Source organism: Drosophila elegans, unplaced genomic scaffold (assembly GCF_018152505.1).
Source record: "Drosophila elegans isolate 14027-0461.03 unplaced genomic scaffold, ASM1815250v1 contig_183, whole genome shotgun sequence".
NCBI lineage: Eukaryota > Metazoa > Arthropoda > Insecta > Diptera > Drosophilidae > Drosophila > Drosophila elegans.
Genome location: NW_024545550.1, coordinates 7,357,132 through 7,377,763, shown reverse-complemented (window position 1 = coordinate 7,377,763; position 20,632 = coordinate 7,357,132). Strand labels below are relative to the sequence as shown.

The following is a 20,632-nucleotide window of genomic DNA, read 5'->3' as shown; positions in this document are numbered from 1 at the left end:
TGGCTTAAATTATGTTGGCTAAAAAATGGTGCAAAAATGTCTTATATCGAAAATGTAAATTAAAGAATTAAAAAAAGTAATTGCCGAAACCCGGGATTGAACCGGGGACCTTTAGATCTTCAGTCTAACGCTCTCCCAACTGAGCTATTTCGGCGGGTGAGTGTTTTGTGACAAAAGGCAGTTTTTTCATCAGCCATGAACAATGGTTTAAGTCTTGAATACGCATTCAGTGTTGAAAAGAGCGCAGTGCTTTAGCAAAGACTTCAACCAAATCTACTTTAATCTAACATTGCTGGCTTGAAAACTGTTGTTTGCCGCAAGAAGTTCAACTGCCGAAATAGCTCAGTTGGGAGAGCGTTAGACTGAAGATCTAAAGGTCCCCGGTTCAATCCCGGGTTTCGGCAATTACTTTTTTATTTTATTCGCATTATTAATAACTTTTTTTTCCTGGAATTACAAATTTGAACTTAATAATTATTTCTTTATTTCCATACGTACCCCACAAAAACCACAAGACACGAAACTAAATCCATATATATAATGTTGTATTTATTTTGCCTAGATTTAGACATCATTAGTATTATAGCAAGCCGCCAGTACTTCAAGTAATACAAAGTATATATTGTAGTGTTTCTAGTTTTACATACGACCTAGGATTAACTAAGAGTGCATGACTATTTATTTTCCGGGGGGCAAGCCCCAAAGTTCTATTCAGAAGCCTTTCCTTCATACGTATATTAAGTGGAAGTGTAGGGCATCCAGATATAGCAGCTCCATTAAGTATACAAAAGTAGATAGCTTAGCTTAGTTTTTAACTACGGCTGGCTGTGGGTACTGAAAAGTGGTCGACTTTTGAGTCAAGCCAGCAGGCAGTACGATAAATTATGTATCAGCAATACAACTACGATTCTTTACGCTATTAAGTTACAACTCAAAATCGTTCGCAAGTTACTCTAAAGCTAGTGCACGGATGGATGGTCCAGTCCAGTCCAGTCTGGAGATCCCGCTCAAAAGTCGGGATCATAGTCGCGGGAATAGCGCGTCCGGCTCGCGTGGTTGTTGTAGCTATACATCTGGTGGGCATCGGCGAAGGCATCCGGATACTGGTGTCCGTACGCCTGCTGGTGCTGCTGAGGCGCCTGGTGGTGATGGTTGTTGGCGGGATACTCCCTGTGGCTGCTGTGGTTTCCATGATGGAGCTGCGGCCTCTTCAGCGAGTCGCCCTTCTGCGAATAGGTCGGCTGCTGGTCGTAGAAGTAATCCCCACTGGTATGCGCATGGCGGGTGGAGCGCCAGCTGTCGTAGATGTTGGAACTGTTGCTGCCGTGCATGGAGTTGGTGAATCGCTGAAAAAAACAATGTCAATATTAGGGACAATAATAATAATGAGAGTCAGCTTTATAGCTTAAAATTTAAATAAGGTTATTTTCGAAAATTTTTTTTTGACGCAAACTACTAATTTGTATGAAACGTTTATCAACATTATCAACGTTTTAATAAAACAAGATTTGCTAAGTAAATGTCCTTTCTCTGATTCCTGCAGTTCAGTTCAAGTACTAATTTAATCGCTTGATAAATACCTTCGGCTTAATAGGTTGCTTGGTATCGTTCCAGGGATCGTCTATGTTATAAAAGTCATCCACGCCATAGTTGTCCGCACCACCCATGTGATTGACCTTCAGCTCGTTTAGCATATCATTGGTCAGAGGTATGGGCGTTTTCTTGGCCCTCTTTTGTCGATTGAGCAACTGGTAAATAAATGCGGTTACACACATTTTCAAAACTACAGAAGTTAATAATCCGTCTTACCACTGTGACACCAAAGATGACGACAAACACCAGAGAACCCACTCCAATCACTATGACCACAATCGCCCATTGCGGAATGAGCAGATCTTCCTCAGCAACCTCCACATTGCTGTGAACATTTTTGGCTATGACTGGAGGTAAAAATATAAATATTAATATTAGGTTATAGGAAAAACTAACCACCGCACTCACCACTAAAATCTGTGGCCACCGGATCGATGATGTATTTGCCCATCTGATAGCTGGCCGTGACCAGCTGCTCCTCCTGCGGCCCCGAAACACTGTCCGTCTCATTTTCCTGGGCATCCTTGTCGGGCAGAACCGGAGTCGCTGGCTTGGTGAGGGCATCGTGGAACAGCTGGCGGATCTCCAGGGTATCCACATCTTCGGTTATGTTGGCCAGCTCCACATAGTAGTCGACCAGAACGCTGCCCTTGCTGAAGCTGTCTATGCGCACCTTCTTGTACCACTTGTTCAGTTGAGGGGCACCGGAGTAAACATCGTTGAGCTGGGCAAAGGAATAAAATAAGGTTTAAAATATATATAAAAATCGTTGAAGAACATTTTTTAGTTGTGATGATAAATAACAATATAATAGCGTATATATATTTAGTTTTAACATAATTTTTGAAAATTATATATAATTAAATAACTAATTAATACACGATCTTTAAGATATTGATAAATTGATCGATTAAAACAGTTTAAACAAATTTCTGAGAACAGCATAATAATAGTAACCCATTAAATGAGACGACTACCAACCTGTGCCTCCAGCTCGTGGGCCAGATTCTTCCACTCCAGGGTGTTGTGATCGAGGAGCTCCGGCTTCCAGGCCACGCCATCGATGATCTTGATGGTGGCAGCCAGGTCGCAGTCGGCGGTGCAGTGACCCGGTTTCGTGGGTCGCGGCGTCGTCGTGGTGGTGGTGCTGGTTGAAGTCGTCGTGGTGCTGGTGGTACTGCTGCTTCCACTGGCGGTCAGAAGGTCCTCAAAGTTGATGGTCTGGGCGTTCAGCTTGTCAATGGACAGCGGGGTGGTGGGTGGAGTTGGCCAGCCGGTGAACTCGGTGGTGGCTCTTGTCGGTGGACCCTTTTTGATCATCACCTGCAGGTTTGAGTTCGAGGATTCAGTGGCTGCTCCCTCTGCCGTGGGATGTGGTGTTGTGAGTCGGTGCGAACCCAGTCGCTTGTGGAAGCCCTTTGGGAACACCACCTTCAGGCCGCTTCCTCCTGCACTTTCCGCTTCCGCTGCTTCAGTGGTGCTGGTAGCCACCGCCTTGGGTTTACTCGTTGTAGTTGTAGTGCTGGTTGTACTGGTGGTCGAGGCGGGATGCAACTTTTTGGACTTGTAGCCAGGTGGCAGCAGTGCAGCTGGAATCTCATCGCTGCTTTCGCTCTCAGTTTCATTTAGCTTAAATCCAGGTGGCAGCAGATCTTTTAAGCTATCTATTTTAATGGGAGTCACTCCCAAGGGCAACTTGGGCTCTTTGGGTGTCTTCACCTCGGGAGGCTTGTAGCCAGGCGGCAACTGGAACGTACTCAAGTCATCGAAAGGCACGGCAACTGGCAGATTTCTGGGAGTCGTCGAGGGACTCGTTGTGGTCGTATTCTCCTTCGGCCTGGGCGTGCTGTTCAATTTGTAATCCTTGGGCAGGAGTGAAGCCAACTTTTCATCGAACTGTATTTCGCTGAAGAGACTCTCCAAGCCGGAGGAAGGTTTCTCGGTGGTCGTGGTGGTCGTCGTTGAGCTAGTCCTTGGTGGCTTATAGCCCTTGGGCAGGAGGCCCGCCTGAGCCACATCCTGCACAGTGACCTGACCACTCTTGAACGATCGACTGATGGTGGAGTTGCGTCCCGGCTTGGACTTTGCCAACTCAGCTGGAGGTGGAGGTGGTGCCTCTGTTGTGGAAGTGGTCGTGGTGATCTTGCGGTTCTTATAGCTTGGCCTGGGCTTGAAACCCACTGGCAGCAGGGTGGCCAGCTCATCCATTTCCCCATCGTCGAAGTGCTGAACCTTCAACTTGCTGCTTGTGGTTCTGGTGGGAGCAGAAGTGGTCCTGGGCTGGTACTTCCTGATGTGGGGCACGAACTTTCCGCTGCCTGTGCCCACAGTTGTACTAGTGGCAGGTGTGGAGGAGTCCATCTGACTGATTATGGGATACTTGCCGGAGAGCAGGCCACTGGAGAGCTCCGATTGGACGCGGTCCAGCTTGTCGATGATGCTCTCTGTGGAGGCAGCCACTGGGGGTGGCACGGAGGTTGAGGAGGAGGAGGAGGAGCTGACCGGAGCCACCTCCTCGCTGCCCTCCGATGGCTTCACAGCCGGCGTCTGCTGCTGCTTGGAGTGCACCTTGCGCTCCAGCTCGGAGAGCGTCTGCTTGGTCTCCTCCTGCTCGATGGCCGGGAAAGGCAGGAACCTGGCTCCATTAATACTGCGACTGGGCTGGATGGACGCCACAACCACATAGTTCTCCGTGGCATTGCCACCCTTCTCCTCTTCCAGGGCTACGGGTGTGGTGGTCTCGACTTTCAGGTCCTCCTCTTCCGTTATGGCATTGGAACTGGGCGTAACCGGAGCTGGCAGAACTGTGGATCCATTGACCACACTCTTGGTGGTCACCACCGAAATGATTTCCCTATCATCCTCGTGCTCGCCACCGGGTGTAGATGGCTTCGATGAGTCCTGACTCCGCTCCGCTTCGCTAGTGGAGTCTTCACTGCCCTCTTCATCGTCGTAATCGTAGTCCTCACCTTCGCCTTCATCATCGTATTGCGATTCGGATTGCTCCGACTTGGGCTCCTCTTGTTTGGCTGGTTTGGGCTCCTCCGGCTTGGATTCCTCCTTCTGCTCCTCAATCTCTACCTCTTCTTGTTTGGACGTACTCTCCAAAGGCGGCTCAGTGGTCACAGTCTGTTCTTCCACTTGCAGATCCTCGGTGGATTGGTTCTCGTGTGGAATGGTAGTGGTGATCTCCTCCTCTTGCACTGCTTGCTCAGTGGTGACCTCCATCTCTGCCTTGGTGACCTCATTCTCTGCCTTGGTGACCTCAATTTCAGCGTGGCTCAACTCAGAGACATCCGTTTGGCTTTCTTCGGTGCTGCTGGTGCTGCTTTCGTGCTCAACTTCGGAAATGGTGGTGAGTTCGGAGGGTTCCACTGCGGGCGAGGAGGCTTCATCCTTAGCCACTGTCACTGGGGTAACGCTCTCCTCCTGGAGCGGTAACTTCTCGAGGCTGGAGGACTCCGAATGCTCTTCGGTGGCCCCCTCGTCAGACTCCTCTTCGTACTGCTCATCGCTGCCCTCCGGCTCCTCATCCTCCTGCTCCTCGTCCAGGGCCTCCTCCTCCAGCTCCTCCTCCTGCTCGGCACTTTCGGTGGTGCTGGTGGTGCGAGGTGTGGGTCTGCCGGGTAACTTCAACCTGGCTGCACTGTAGTCAAAGGGTCGTTTGCTGACTGGCACGCTCACCGGTTCGTTTATCTCGCGACTGATGAAGACTGGACGTCGGGGATTCGGTGACTTTCGGCCAAAACTGGGACGTTCCGAAGGGGTATTCAGGTTGGAGGAGCTGGTAGTGGTACTGGTGCTGGTACTGGTGGTCTTGCCCCTGTTGCTGCCAAATCGATTGTACCGCTTGCTGCTCACCTCCGCACTGCCCGTTGTTGTGGTCGTGGTGGATGCAGTGGAGCTGCCAGGCTGATAGCGATTGCGGGGTCTAAAGGCTGTGGCTGCCGGCGTGGCTGGATTCTCCGGAAGAGCCGAGACCGGGGCTTGAGTTCGTGTCCTGGTGGGTGAGAATCCGCCGTTGCCAAATGGTCGACTGCTGGTCAACGGACGCTTTTCGTTCTGCAAAAATAAATGGGACATCAATAAAAAAGGAGCAAAAAAGGTTTGGTTTCGGATTTCTTTAAAAAAACAAGAAAATATGTAATAATTAGGCAAATTTGTTTTCTTAAATTTAAAATTTAAAATATAACTCTTAAAATAGAATGCACAAAATGTAAGCTACAGCCGATTTTTATTTTGTCAATATAATAAATATGAAGATATCAAAATATTTGCCTATATAACATTACATTAAATTATGTATCAAAGAAAATATACTTCTATTCAAAAATTTTTGTAAATTATGAATAAAATATTTAGCTGATGGAAGTCTAGGCTTTGGCCTATAAATGGCATTGTTATGATTATGGGTTTGGTTTCGGATGTAGGGCTATTATTATTGCCAAGAAGCTCTGGTTTTGGATTTAGGGCTATGGAGTATTATGGGTATTATGATTGGCAAGAAGCCACAGCTGCTGCTGCTGCTGCTGCTGCTGCACTCCGTTCACAGCCTCGACGGCTGTCGTCATGGGAAACTGTTACAGTTTCGACATGGAACCGCAATCTCTGTGGTTCGCTTGCCTCTGAGTCTGCTGTCAATTGTCTTGCGTGCGAACTCTTCTCAACTGCCTTGCCATTCATTCAAGTGATTCTCGAATTTGTCTAAAGCGTTTTGTGCAAATTTCCAGATGCTACAGCTATACAGCTAAAACCAAACTACCCCCTCCATCCGTTCATCCATAATTTATGCGCTCGTATTTATTTTATTTTTATGTGAAGGCAACCTCGCAACTGTCAAAGTTAGGAGATTCCCCTCAGCAGGTTGCCAAATGCGCTGCACGTTGAAAAATAAGATCGTTTTGCACCTGATCAATGTGATTGGGTTTCATCAAGTTTGCAAATAAATAGGTCACTTTTTTGAGTGGAACATACTTAAATTATCACATTATATTTAAAAAAAACTCATATATTATTGAATCTTAAAAAGTTAAATTTTATAACGTTCTGGAACTCTTTAAACATTAAGTCCTTTGGATACTAAAATGTATCTTTTCCAGCAGATCCACAAAAATCTTAATTTTAAATAGGTATTTAAAAAAAAAGGTTACTCGTATAACGTTTGAAAAATCTTAAGGCATCAAGTTCATTTCGAAAGTAAATTTTCAGCTGTATATCTGTAGAAATGTCAATCTTTTTTCTACGTGGGTTAGTGCTAGAGCCACGAAGACCATTGGAGATTGGCAATGGATGGCAGGTGGATGATGGCTTGAGAAGATGAATCTGTTAACCACATAGGCATGATATCTGAAGTAATGCCAACTAATGAGCTTCGAGCGCCCACTAGCAATTGTTTTTATTGGCGATTAATCGTGAGCTGATTTGATATTTAAGCCGGCATCCATCAAGGCAGCACTTTCGCTCGAATGGGCCGACAAATTGCTGCAATTAACTTGAGGAATTTATGTGGGCAAAACCAGAAAACGGAAAAGAAAAATAGAGCGAGAAACTCTTCCGCTCTGACATTTCAATTATGAGTCTTCAGCTATAGAGTTAAATAAATATATAAATGTAAATATTATATATGCACAATAACTTGATACTCAAACCCTTTTTAAAAAATAAACAAATATTGCCAGCCCTCTGGTAATGCGAACATGATTTATGAACAAAGTTCGTTGCTTGCCAAAACGTTGGGCAAATAACAATAAAAAATGTGGAGCATGAAGTGCAATCGGGTGAAAGGTAAAATATTTTAGCCACAATTCGATTTGGCCTTTTTCTGCGGTTTTGTGTGGCAAATGTTTAAGTATTTTTTTGATTTTTCACAAGTAAACATAAAAAGTTAAGTTCGCGTGGTTTGGAACTGGTTCTGAAGTTTGGCTACTTGAAGTTGTTAATAAACGAAAAAAAAAAACAAAAAAAATAAACGCCGCAAAGCATTTACCGTTTGGAAGTCACGTAAGACTCCCGACTCTAAACTCCCCGGAACACCAAAAAACTGATATTGGGCAAAATCAGAGCAGAGCCAATTGTTTTGTTAAATTGTTATGCAATGCCAAAGCGAAATTGTTGCGCCTGAGTTCGAGTGCTTCTTGTTATGCCAATTGAGATTGGATTTCAGCAGCTTTTACTTTTTGCGATCTGCGATCTGCACTCTCCATCTCGATATGCACAGAAAAAAAAACGAATACCGAAATCAAACCGTAATATAAGCATCAAGTTCTCTGCAATTTCTATTTCTGTGTAGATGTTGATTTCATAACCCTATTATTGTTTTTGGTTTACAGCTGATAATATTATAATATTTGGTTAACTGACAATTTAAAAAAATATTACTTCTAATTAGATAAGTAATATAGTAACTTGTTAATTCAATCAATTTCTATTTCTGTATAGCTTTAGATTTCTTTACCCTGATTTATTAAGATGATATAAATTCTACATTTATCAACAATGAAAGTTGATAATTGAAGAAAATATACTTTTATATAGATAGTGATTAAATAACTTGATAATTAAAAAAATTTCTCGTTCAGTGTAGATCTCGATTTGCTCACCCCATTTTCGCTGAAGTGGGCCAGGAACTGCGTCTGCTGGTGAGGCACGTTGATGCGCTGCGTCTGAGGCTGGAATCCACCGCTGCTCAGGCTGTTTCCCGGTCCATTCCGAATCGCCTTGGAGCGTGTGAAGCCGTTGGTCGCCGACGTGCCGGACGTTGCACCAGTTACCGCTCCTGCTCCCGCTGATGCCGCTGGCCCCGCCCCCGCCGGCACTCCAAAGGGGCGTGGCGAGATATCGTAAAAGTCCGTCTGGCGATTCGGTTTCTGTGGCCATCGAAACAAAAAAAAATGTGATAGGCTTTTAATGGTGTTATGGCAAAGCAGGTTAATTAGTTTTAGTTTTTGTTTTGGGCGCCATTGTCAAATGATATAAATGGTCTGATAAATAATGGATTAGGGCTTTAAGCAGAATGAGCCGATAATTAAAAGTATGTGGGAATATGCCTCATAGTATTTGACGATTTCCCAATTTGGGTTATTGAACCTGTTTATTAACCATCATTAAAAGTTGGCACACATGTAATCTTCTCTTGAAGAATCCAAGCTTCTGGTTCTTGAACTCTAAAAAAATGTTAAACAACTTTTTAAGGTCATCATTAGGCAAGTCAAAATTAAGACAAGGATACGGTTAACAATTTATTTAAGCTTTTGCCTATTGAAATGTATACTTAATGATTAAGAAGTAAAGTATCTACTAAGTTACATACACCAAAATTGAATCATCTTCCAAATGGCTTAATGAATCATTGTGAATCAGAAATATTTTAATGGCTCGGCAGGAATTTACCAACTGGTTTGTCACCGCCATATGCAAATCATCTTTCAGGGTTCTTTTTAAGCAAAACCCAATTGTGAAAAGAAAGTCAGCCGATAAGAAAAGTTAACTTTCATTGAGTTTGACTTTTTAATGCCCTCCAACCCCAGAGATTTTTAAACCGACAAAATTGGACTTTGATCGGGGCCTTAAATTGATACCCCCAAAAGTCGGCTTAAGTGACAGAACTATCATAAGCAGGGTCTTAGGTTGACAAAGTCCATAATCTAGGCCAACTTCAGGTGGGCAGGGGCACTCGAGCACTCGAGCACTTGAACACTTGAGTGTTCAGAAAAGATCAGACACAGACCCTTCTCAGGCGGCTTTAACGTGTTGCAGACAATGCCACGGAGCTCTAGACGGATTGCCAAGAAATCAGCATCGAAAGCTGCAGCCAAACAATGGAAATCGATTGAAAATATTTGATTGAAGTGTATCAAGGTCGCTCGAAACGATATCCAGCGACTCACTAATTATCCAGTCGCAAGCCGAAATCCAAATTGCCGCCAGTTTCGCCTCCAATCCAAGTGTACTTGTTGTTATCCATTATTATTACTATTGGTATTGTTTGGGCTGGATTTTGTCTGTTGGCTTTTTGAAAGTCTCGTTGGGGCCTCAACGGCTGCATTGGCTCTGAAAAAGTTTTGCTCTGTTAAGCAAATTGCATACAAAACGCGAGTTTTGTTGCTAAAAGGTGCATTTCAGTGCATTTATTTTTCCGCTTCTTGGCGGAGCTCAGTGTTTACGCATCAGAAAATTCACGTTTCCAGCTGCCACTGATCTTTTTCAATCTGCGGGGGCCCCAGATTTTCACTCCCCAGAGAAATGCGGCCTTTGGCCGACGGACTTACTCTGATTAACAGTCATTTAATGGGCGGCTCTACTAATGGCAACACCTTCTCATTTGTACACCGGAAAAATTGGTCTACACAACTTAATTTAATGCATTAATAGCATTACAGAAACTACCATATTAATCTTATTGTTTCAAAGCAACAATTGACCATGATCTTTAGAAATATAACATTTTTCTTTATGCCAAAAATGTAAGCAATTAAAGTGAACATAACTCTTTAATACGCTCTTACTTTCTTTGTAATTTAATGTAAACTAAACCATTTGCGTCTATAAATACGAATATGTATTCATTTATTTTGCATCACTTAAACACCCAACAAATTTATATTTTTTAATGGGTTTTAATTTTAAATAATTATTTTTGATAATTTAAATACTTATACTATAACTAACGTCATTATTATTGTTTTTAATTGCAGAATTTTTAATAGAAGTCTTATTGTGTCAAGGAAATATTTGACAAAGGTAATATGAAATGTAATAAAGTTTTTAATGCCAAAAAGGTAATAATATTTAATGAACAGAGTTTACGATTCTTGGAGAAAAGTGTCCTTCTAACTTTTGATTCTAAAAGTTTTTCATCGTAATATAAACTAATGCATCGTTAAGTTTTACAATTTTTTTCTCAGTTTATTGTGGTGTTTGTATTTTTGTATGCTCTGATATACTCTCAGATATAAATTTCACTGCTCCATTGTCAACAGTTGGACCGAGCTTTGTGTGTTAGTTGGTGAGTTGGTGAGTGGCGGCAAAGAAAGCGATTGCCAGTCGGTGGGGGAAATTAAAAACAAACGTTTCTGAGGCATTTGTCAATATGGATAGCATAATGAAACTATGAAAGCTTCGCTCACGTCTGTGGAAAGCAGTTGTTAAGCTGGGGAAGAGGGTTATTGCACCGCCACTCGTCATTATGACGCACTTTCCCCTTAGACCAACAAATCAAAATTTTCCATTATGTTTTATGATAAGCTGATGGGTGGATAGGTGATGGCCACAGGGATCTGTTCAGTAGTTCTGCTCCTTTATCCAACCGAAGCTGTCTTCATTCATCATTTAAAATTCTTGCATCGCTGCCTGATCTGGACTTCAGGCAAGTTAATCGAGTTTACGTTGGCTCATAATAAAGTCAGTAAGATATAGTCTGATTGAAATCTAAGTTCGCACAGCACAGGTTTAAATACCCTACTTTTTTATAGTAGTAGAAGTAGTAGCAGTAGTAGTAGTAGCAGTAAGTAGGCTTAATTAATGTTACAATTATTTTTGATTGAAAATATAACATAATAAATCATTTATAATTAAGACTAACGCAAGTTTATTTTATTACACATTTTTCTAAAGAAGTAACTTAAATAGTTTGGTCAGCACAGATTTAAATAGCCTGTATTAAAATATATATTTATACTATTTTTTTAAACAATCATATCATATAATAAACTATATGTTTTATCGATACTAAAAGACTATTTTAGTAGTTTTACTACTTGTAGTGCGCTCTCCAAGGGTGTAACGAAATCAACAACAATGCGAGTGGAGCAGATCGAGTTTGTGGATTGCAACTTGGACGGTGCAGCAATCCCAACCAAAGACCCCTTGCTGTGCGCCACCACCTTTTCCCCTTCCTGCCCATATCCAAAACTTTTCAATTAGGGCCAAAGCTGCAAGCTGCAGCCAAAGTGCGTGCTCATCGCCTTTCAGACTGGCCATAAACAATATGAATTTACACTTTTTTCAATTAAGAAACAACCTCTTCGCGTGGCTTTGAATACTCAACAATTGCTCACGCATATATTCGTTGATATGCAGAAGCCGATTCGCTTTGTTTGACTTTGGTCAAGTGAAAGTATGTTACATCCAAACGGACAGTCTGCAGTTCCCGCCAATAAATTCACGCATATATTTCATATCTACATATAAATTGATTGTAGCTTCGATGTTGTTGGTTTATAATTTTTGATAAGTTAGCGTGTATACAATGTATATCTTAAAAGCAACTAAAACCTTTTGACAGTTGCGTGCCATGAAAAAAGGTAAATATTTTAAACTATTAGATTTATAAAGAAAGAGAAAGGCTGTGCTTTGAAGTTCACTAAATGTTAAAAATTATATCCTAAATTTGTAGGAGTTTCACAAGTCAATATAAGATTTAAAAAATGTATACACTTTTCATAGGAAAATACTAATAAAAGAGAATGCCTGAACTTTAAAGATTACTTAATATTTGTACTGAATTATAAAACATATAAATTTGACAGTTAAATTGTACATTTAAAAGAGAAATATAAATTTTGTAAAATTCAATGATGTGATAATTGTTAGAAATTCCAATTTGCAATTCGTAGTTTAAGAAAACCAATAAAATATTGAAGTTTTTGGATAGCCAACTGAATAAAATCGTCTTGGTTTGAGAAACGAAATTATATTCAGCTCCATGATCCACAACGACCTGTAGACATTGGATTTCATATCCTGCCTTTCGTGTCACGCCACCATATTCACACCAGCAATGGCAATTTAAATTCCGGCCTGCAATTTTGGCCAGCCAACTAAATCAAATTTCATATGTGGCATGTGGAAATCCTTTTGCTTTTTGCATTCGATTTGATTTCGTTTTTTTGGCTTTGATTGACTGGCGTGCCCAGAGTCCACAAAAACCGAAAACGAAACCGAAAAAAAACCCCACTTAATTGCCTAGAGCGGAGCTGCTTGAACGCCCCCTCGCCGAATAAGGAAATGTAATGGGGAAATAATTGAATCTGAATTTGAATTTGGTGCAAGCGAAAAACTTACCGCAAATTGGGAACTACCGCCGAATGGAGCTCCGAACTGGGAACTGGCCGCCGCCGGCGATTGCTTGGCATTTTCGTTGGCTATGAAGAGGAGCTGCTCCTGGTAAGAGCCCGGAGATGGGGCAAATCCGCCGGAACTGGACCGGAATCCACTCAGCGACTGCGGCTGCTGGCGCGGAAAGGAGCCGGACGATGGCACAAATCGATTTTGCGATGGGAAATAGTAGCTGGAAGTATCTGAAGGTCGAAGAGTTATTAGTCAAGTTGTGTAAATGTGTCAACAATCAATTAATTTGTTCATTTCAGCGCCTCTGGCATCGTTTAGCCATGAAACGCACAGTCCCAAAACCCGAAAATCATTGCTCTTAATTGCGCCAAAGTGTAATAAATAAATAAAAAATGCCTCCGGCTCTGACAGCAAATAAAATATTTTATTTTTTTGGGTCACAAATTTGTCAAGGCACGGTGGGCCATTAAGTAACTTTTTTAGCCTTAAATGTGGTCTTTCTATTCAAAACTCTTTTGAATTATTGTAAAATATGCATTTAATTTTAAAGTATATTCACATTAAAAGTTAACATGATGTTGTGGCTTTGTCTGTACTATGGAACTTTACGAAAATAATGGAATTACATATGGCTTATATTTTAAGACAAAAACCGGGCCCACTGTGCTTGTCAAAAATAAAATGTTTGCCTCTTTTTTTTGTCACGCATTTGTCAAACAAAAGTGAATGTGAAACAAGTGAATAATGGTATGTTTGGCTGAAATTTCCTTCAGTTAGCAGTGTGGAGATTTTTCTAAAAATTTAGAGTTTTATAAACGAAAATACCAATACCAAAGAGGGAACCTTAAACATTATTATATCGATTTCCCCATAAATATCCCATAATAATAGCTTATTATATTTTGAAGATCTCAAAGTAGTTAAGCTAATAACACCCCATTAAATTGTTAAATTTTAAGACTTGTTTGTCCCATTTTTCATGTTTATTTTGCAACATCTTTGGTGGCTTATTTTTGCACAATTCTGTTTTTTACTTAAGACTGTTTATGATTGGAAAATGAAAGTGTAGCAAAACTGCAGGCGGATATTAACATAACTCTGCTTTGGCGAAATATTTCGTGTGGAATTAGATGAGATAAAATGGGGAATATACAAGCGGAGTAGAGTTGTAGTCACCCAACTTGAAGCCAAAGTTGCATGCGTCACAATCCTGACTCTTTGACCCACAATGTCTTGCCTTAAAAAATAGCAAACAAGAAAATGCAGTTGAGCCACGCAAAGTTAATTTTTTTTCTCTTCTCGTGTGTCGACAGATTTTCGAGTCGCTAATTGAAAATTGAAATATCATATGGCCGCAGTTTTCAAACGAAATTCATTGAAAATTTTATCAGACGAATTTATGCAAGAGCCCCGAGCTGGGAACTTTCGGAGTGGGGACTACGCCTACATCGACATCGACTCGAGTTGAATTTATCTGGCTTCACACCTTAGTTTTACCTGAAACGTTTTTAACTGCAAGTAATTGCCGTTTATTATCGCATCTAAGAACGCGACGAGGCGTCGCATGTCTCGCACATTTGCCGCCAGTTGTCGAAATGGCTGACTGGAGATTAGTTTAGGGTTTGATTAATGGCCCAGGGATCTGTCAGAAGAAATATACCCGAAAATTTGTATGCCAAGGCAGCAGTTGCAGCAGCCCATTGACTGTTGATTTAAGGCTGCTGAGACACGCCCACTTCCGTTGTTGGCACTGAGTAAATAGTGTTAGGTGAATTACTTCCACAAGCTGAAGTCAAAATTGATTGCGAATAAGGTTGAAATTAATTATCTAACACTCAGATTTTAGATACTTCCAAAACGAGTTTTTTTTTACTTAGAGTATTGTTCATATCGAAATTAGTACAGAAATAAGAGATTTGTTAATTTACCAGCTTTTTGTATGAAAAAACATTAACTGTTAGATAAACTAACATATTTTCAATTAGGATTCTTAAAAAAGTCTTTATATGGTAAAGATATTGAAGAAATACATATATAAATATAGAATAGAATAAATTCTACATTTTACATTTTTTTTTTTACTTCTGTATAACACTGCTTGCTACCCTGCTTTAATAACTGCTTGCGTGGCGAGCCGCTTAAATTTTAGTTCTTATCATATGGGATGAGTTCATGGTGCTGCGGTCTAAGTTTCTCTGTTATTCTGGGTAGAATTTTCGGGTTGTGAGTTCGAATCCCACAACCGCCATTACACACAAAATACAATTTATTAAATTTTTCCTTCTGCGCTTGGGCAAGGGTGGTTACCATTTCAAGCGTAACTTACTCTAATCCGCAAAAGGTAGATCAAATCGTTCATCCTCCATTGCCGTTGACACTGCACTAGTGTTCCATATATCTAAGTGGGCATTGCAGTTCGAATGTGGGTGAATACACTTTGTTTTTCTTTTCATTTATTTTATGTGGCTTTTCTTGGGGAAGCATCTCATTAGCATGCAGTGTGCACTTGACCCAAAATCGAAAAACCATCAAAATAAATTCAAATACGCCGATTCCATGTCGTGACACATTTGCCTATTTCTGGACAGAATTTTACGAGACGAAGTCGGCAACCTTCGGGCTCTTGTCGCATAAATAAACCTATCGATCGCAATAGGAATTTATTGTAATTGTGGTTTGAAGATTTAATGTATGAGCAGAATTCATGATAATCAAAAAATCACGTACCAGTCTGAATAGTGAAGAAAATCGAACTCACTATTATGTTTATGTTTTTAAAAGTCGAAAGTGATAGGAAAAAACTTTTTTTTAACGAAAAAAGTAAATATAATTTTTCAAATGTTTAGTGCATTTGCACTTAGACAAGCTATAACATTTTGGCAGGTGCTTTATTTGGCTTGATTTTTCTTTGGTTAAAAGGCACAACTTTTGGCAAGGCCTTTGAACGATTTTTCATTCTTTTCATAGCACTGGGAAACGGGGTGGGTTTTCGAGTTAACATCCTGGGTCGTACACTTTTCCAAGAGGGATCCTCGATTATGACTCTTCGCATAGACTTTATTATATCGCTACCCTCGAGCACAGTCTGCATTGTTTTGTCCTTTGTTTTTTTCTTCACTGCCAGTGCTCTCAATTTCCGCTCCTCCGTCATCTGAACCCTCGTCCTTATTAGGTACTGCAGTTTTATTGCTGGTTCCAAATTGTGCCACGCCTTAAGGGCCTGTTTCCGTAATTTCTTGTCGGGTTTACGCCCTTCCCATTTGCCAAAGTCCTGAAGGAATAGCTTAATGGGATAAAAGCTCTCTCGTTTATTTTTTATTGACAATAATGCTGAATTAGAATCTTTGTACTCGCTAATTTGGCTGCTTGTCGAGCTGTCCGAATTGTCTTCCAATTCCATTTTGCTACTTACTGCCATGATGGCTTACTGGAAATTTATAAACAATAATTCGAATTCGTTTTTCTTTCTTTTGGCCTTTGTTCAAAGGTCTCCATGTGACAACCCAATTGAAAGTTAGGGCAGAGGCGACCACTACAATGGCTTTCAAATTCGTTTCAACTTAGCCGCCCTGTCCGCTGGTTCTAACTCACCCAAGGTGGCTCTCAAACTGTCGTCTGCATTTGGCATTTGGCAAAACTAAATAAAAAAGCAAAAAATAAGCTGAAAAACAGCAAAATGGTCGAAACAATGGGGCCGCAAACGATCGAGGGGCGTTGTGTGGGCCAAGCGGTTTAATGCAATACCATTTTCAGCCGGCTATTGATGATCGGTAATCGGAACCCAGTATCCAATACCCAGACTGGTCACGTCAAGTGCTATTCTCCCGGCACAGTGCTTTATGGTGGTGTTCTGGCTGATATAGCTATTAAAATTGATATTTCTAAACATTTATTGGCTTCTTATGGCACACAGTTATAAAAGTTTAGTGTTCTACCGGTTTAAAATTGTATTAGCTTTTTCTATGTTAAATCAATATAGGTTATTTATTTAAATCACCATAAATCTTTTTGATTTAAATGGGCTTTAAATCTATATCTTATGATATACGAGAAATCTATTTTACAAAGTCCTTGATATTTTTATTGTTTTACTCTATTAATCGTTGTACTAAAAAGCTTTACTATTATTAACAATATGGTATAAATTCATTATTGTGTTAGGGAGTAGGCAACAAAATACAACTTTAAAGTTCTTTATAAAATTACTCTGTTAGTTTTCATCAAATTGGTTTACTTCATTTTGCAATCGAGAAGGCTATATGGTAGATAGAAATTTTAGAATTCTAACTAAAATAGTATTGTTTACTTACTCTAAAATATAAGGTATTTAAGGTATAGCATTTTGATAAATTAAGTTAAAGATTATAATTTATTATTTTACAGGAGTGGATAACCATTTAAAGCAAAAAAACAATAAAAGGTGTTTTAACCAAAATGGTTAAGTTTTTTGATTTAAGCCCACGACCACTGTGGTTAATTGAACTCGTCTTCTTGACATTTACAGCTTCGCAGCAAAGAATTTAAAATTTGCACGGCATTACAGCTGCTGGCATCGCTGATCTCGAAACCCGCACATTTTTCCGTGAGCGGGCTATATGGCATTATCTAAAGCCATTGCTATTGGGGGCTTGAGAGCAGCCGGCTAATTACGCGAGTGACAATAGCCTGGGCATTTTCAGATGCATTATATCGCACTGGGCTGGGCTGGTGCAACAAATTGCGAAAATAAAAGCATGAAGTCTTGCAGCGTCTTCTTCATTTGTATTTTTTTGTTTTTTTTTTTTGGGTTTTTTTATTCGCCCTGTTTTTTGTTTGTGCGAAATGTCAAGCCATGGCGCAAATACTTCACCAGAAGTGCAACAAAAGCGAAGCAAACAACGAGAAACAGCAACAAATGACAGCAGAAACAAGTTGAACTTTACGTTTTTCTTAACTTTAATCAAGTTTCCTTGGCTGGCCGCTCTCTGCGATGCATTCGCTTTGTTGTTGTTTGCGTTGTTTTTATTGTTAAGGCTTCTTCGTTTTTCTCTTATTGTTTGTTGTTGTTTTATTGAAGGTCGTCGTCGTTGCCTGATGTTTTGACTGAAGCCCAACGTTTTGAAAGTTTCAGTAAGTGTTGAACAGAAAAAATGGCAATACACCATTATGATAGGAGTTCTAAAAATTACTCAATAAAATCCCACATTTTTATCATACCTCATCATCAGGGGCAATCAAAGTCAAACACTCCCACACCCATTTGGCAGATAGTTAAAACTATATTATGTATATTCCCCTTAGGCCTAAGTAACCCCATTAATTCTCAGTTGCTTGGCCAAGCAGAACTCATTTCCTAGATCTGACATCATGCATAATAGGTATCCGCGCCCAGTTCAGTAAACCCGATATTATTACTTCTATTATGCTTCTTTTTGTTTGACAAAATTTCATTTAATTTACTCAGTTTTAATGGACTTCGGCGTACTGATCAGAACCAACTCGAAAGATAACATAGAAATAATCATAAACAAGAAAGAAAGCAAACTTCGGCAAGCCGAAGTTCATATACCCTTGCAGCTATCGCAAGAATTAAATATTTTTGAAAACATTAAAATTATGATTTACTTGCGAATATGTTTAAAACATTGAAGCTATGACGATTTGCAGCTTAATTATTTGATTGTTCTTTTATATATTTTTATTATTTGTATGGGAGCTATATGATATAGTCGTCCGATTTTGATGAAATTTAAACCATAATTCTGAAATATTTAACCATTGCTGTATGTCGAAGAACTAAAAAAAAATTAAAAAACAGCAAAGTTATAATTTTTTTTCAATTATTTTTCCGATTGTTCCTATGGGAGCTATATGCTATAGTCGTCCGATTTTGATGAAATTTTAACCATAATTCTGAAATATTTAACCATTGCAGTATGTCGAAGAACTAAACAAAAAATTAAAAAACAGCAAAGTTACAATTTTTTTTCAATTATTTTTCCGATTGTTCCTATGGGAGCTATATGCTATAGTCGTCCGATTTTGATGAAATTTTAACCATAATTCTGAAATATTTAACCATTGCTCTATGTCGAAGAACAAAACAAAAAATTAAAAAACAGCTAAGTTATAATTTTTTTTCAATTATTTTTCCGATTGTTCCTATGGGAGCTATATGCTATAGTCGTCCGATCCGGCTCGTTCCGACTTATATACTACCTGCAATAGAAAGACAACTTTTGGGAAAGTTTCATGCAGATAGCTTTAAAACTGAGAGACTAGTTTGCATATAAACGGACGGACAGACGGACAGACGGACAGACGGACGGACAGACGGACATGGCTAGATCGACTCTACTAGTGATGCTGATCAAGAATATATATACTTTATAGGGTCGGAAACGTCTCCTTCACTGCGTTGCAAACTTCTGACTGAAATTATAATACCCTCTGCAAGGGTATAAAAAGCCAAACAAAATTGAAACTGGAAACGAGAACAATAAGCTTCCAACTCCGTTGGCGATAATATCAAAGACAAATAAACCTGAGAAATCTTTCAAGAAGTGGACACAGTGTTCTTTCGGCGGCGATTCGCTAATTAGAAAATAATGCCCACAGCACCAAGGTCAATTTGCAAGATGAAAGTGAGTCAGCCGAGAGATTATTAGCACTAATGGGTTAAGTTTTTTCAGATTTACCCACTCAAAATCGACAGGTTTGTCGCTTAAGTCTTTTGTACTTTTTCCTGAGATCATAGAATTTGCAAGTTTGTCGCCTAAGTCTTTCCTTTACTTTAATGAGATCATTGAATTAGCAATTTTGTCGCCTAAGTCTTTACTTTACTTATTTAAGATCAATAAATAAGCAAGTTTTCGCTTAAGTCTTTTGTACTATTTCCTGAGATCATAGAATTTGCAAGTTTGTCGCCTAAGTCTTTCCTTCACATTCTTAAGATCGTAGAATTTGCAAGTAAATGCAGAAAATACTCTCTCGGCGGCTTACATCATTTAAGGCGTTTGCGTTTGCCCAACTCGCACACATTCCGATTTAGTTTTTAATTATATTTACTAATACTCCACTCGCAGTTGGTTAATTACATATGCAAACTTGTTACACAAAGTAAACCAAATGTGAGCAGCGAACAGTGAGCAGCGCAACCGAAAGCAAAACAACTGCGAAAACCAAAACAAAGAAAACTGTTGCAAGGCGAGTAGTCGGCCAACAGCTCTCCAGCTGGCTGGCTTTTATTGTTGGCCAAACATTCAAGATTGGAGCACTAGGTGGCACCCACTGGACTGGCCAAAATATGTGGCAAGCCAGCAGCAAGTAGCAAATGGCAGAATGCAAAACTTCAAATAGTTTGTCAGCAAATAAACAAATTTCACATCTACTCGTTGTCGGAAAAATAGGAAAATATTTGTTAAGGTAGCCGTCGATGTTTGCGATTCGATAAGTGGCTAACAAACAAAACTGAGTGAGTAAATAACAACTGTTTTTGTTAATTTATGAGGGAGTTAAAGTGATCTATATTGTTTCAATAATAAGAGATAATGAAAAATATGATAGTTTTATCAGTATTTGGAAGATTCAACTATAAAATAATTGGCTACAAAAAATACAAAATTATATTAATTGAAAATGGTTTATGCTTATGGACAATTTTAATTATAAAATTTACAACAAAACTTTAAAAATTATATTTTATGATATAAAGACAAAGTGATTTTTATGAACTCAATTTCCTGCATACTAATCTTAGTTCACGCAAAGAAAAACAACTGAATTCAAACATCGCAAGCAGCGATCGTTAATCATTGCGACTAACATGACAGAACCCTTTAATTTAACACCATCTAATGCAGCCGCGAGTGGAGGAAGTGAGTCCGAGAAATGTCACCGGGGAATGTGGCTCTGTGGACAAAGAAAGAAATCAGGGGACAGCTCCACACCCTAGAAGTTGCAGTCAAGTGTCGGATTGTCGCATTGTCGGCTT

General features: G+C 39.9%; 2 protein-coding genes and 2 non-coding genes across 6 annotated transcripts in view; 1 reads left to right on the top strand and 3 right to left on the bottom strand.

The window, feature by feature from the left end:
• Positions 1-81: 81 nt before the first annotated feature.
• On the bottom strand, positions 82-154 carry Trnaf-gaa. Its single transcript has one exon. It is a non-coding gene; the product is annotated as a tRNA-Phe (tRNA).
• A 177-nt stretch (positions 155-331) lies between these two features.
• On the top strand, positions 332-404 carry Trnaf-gaa. The gene has a single exon. It is a non-coding gene; the product is annotated as a tRNA-Phe (tRNA).
• Positions 405-528: 124 nt separating this feature from the next.
• Positions 529-20,632, bottom strand: part of LOC108144380 (mucin-5AC) — a 40,496-nt gene continuing 20,392 nt past the window's right edge. For 2 of the 3 annotated variants that reach the window (XM_041707752.1, XM_017269154.2), the window contains exons 3-9: positions 12,655-12,890; positions 8,193-8,459; positions 2,575-5,655; positions 2,002-2,317; positions 1,810-1,940; positions 1,581-1,748; positions 529-1,346 (exon numbers count right to left, since the gene is read on the bottom strand). In XM_041707752.1, the coding sequence (XP_041563686.1) occupies positions 1,008-1,346; positions 1,581-1,748; positions 1,810-1,940; positions 2,002-2,317; positions 2,575-5,655; positions 8,193-8,459; positions 12,655-12,890 (4,538 nt within the window). In that variant the 3' untranslated portion in view covers positions 529-1,007. The remainder of the gene's footprint in view (positions 1,347-1,580; positions 1,749-1,809; positions 1,941-2,001; positions 2,318-2,574; positions 5,656-8,192; positions 8,460-12,654; positions 12,891-20,632) is intronic. The other variant, XM_041707753.1, reaches the window with a different exon arrangement.
• LOC108144382 lies at positions 12,897-18,191 on the bottom strand. Its single transcript, XM_041707754.1, has 2 exons — positions 15,388-18,191; positions 12,897-15,300 (listed from the first exon to the last, which is right to left on the bottom strand). The coding sequence occupies exon 1, from the start codon at positions 16,076-16,078 to the stop codon at positions 15,527-15,529; it is 552 nt and encodes a 183-aa protein (XP_041563688.1). The 5' UTR covers positions 16,079-18,191; the 3' UTR covers positions 12,897-15,300; positions 15,388-15,526.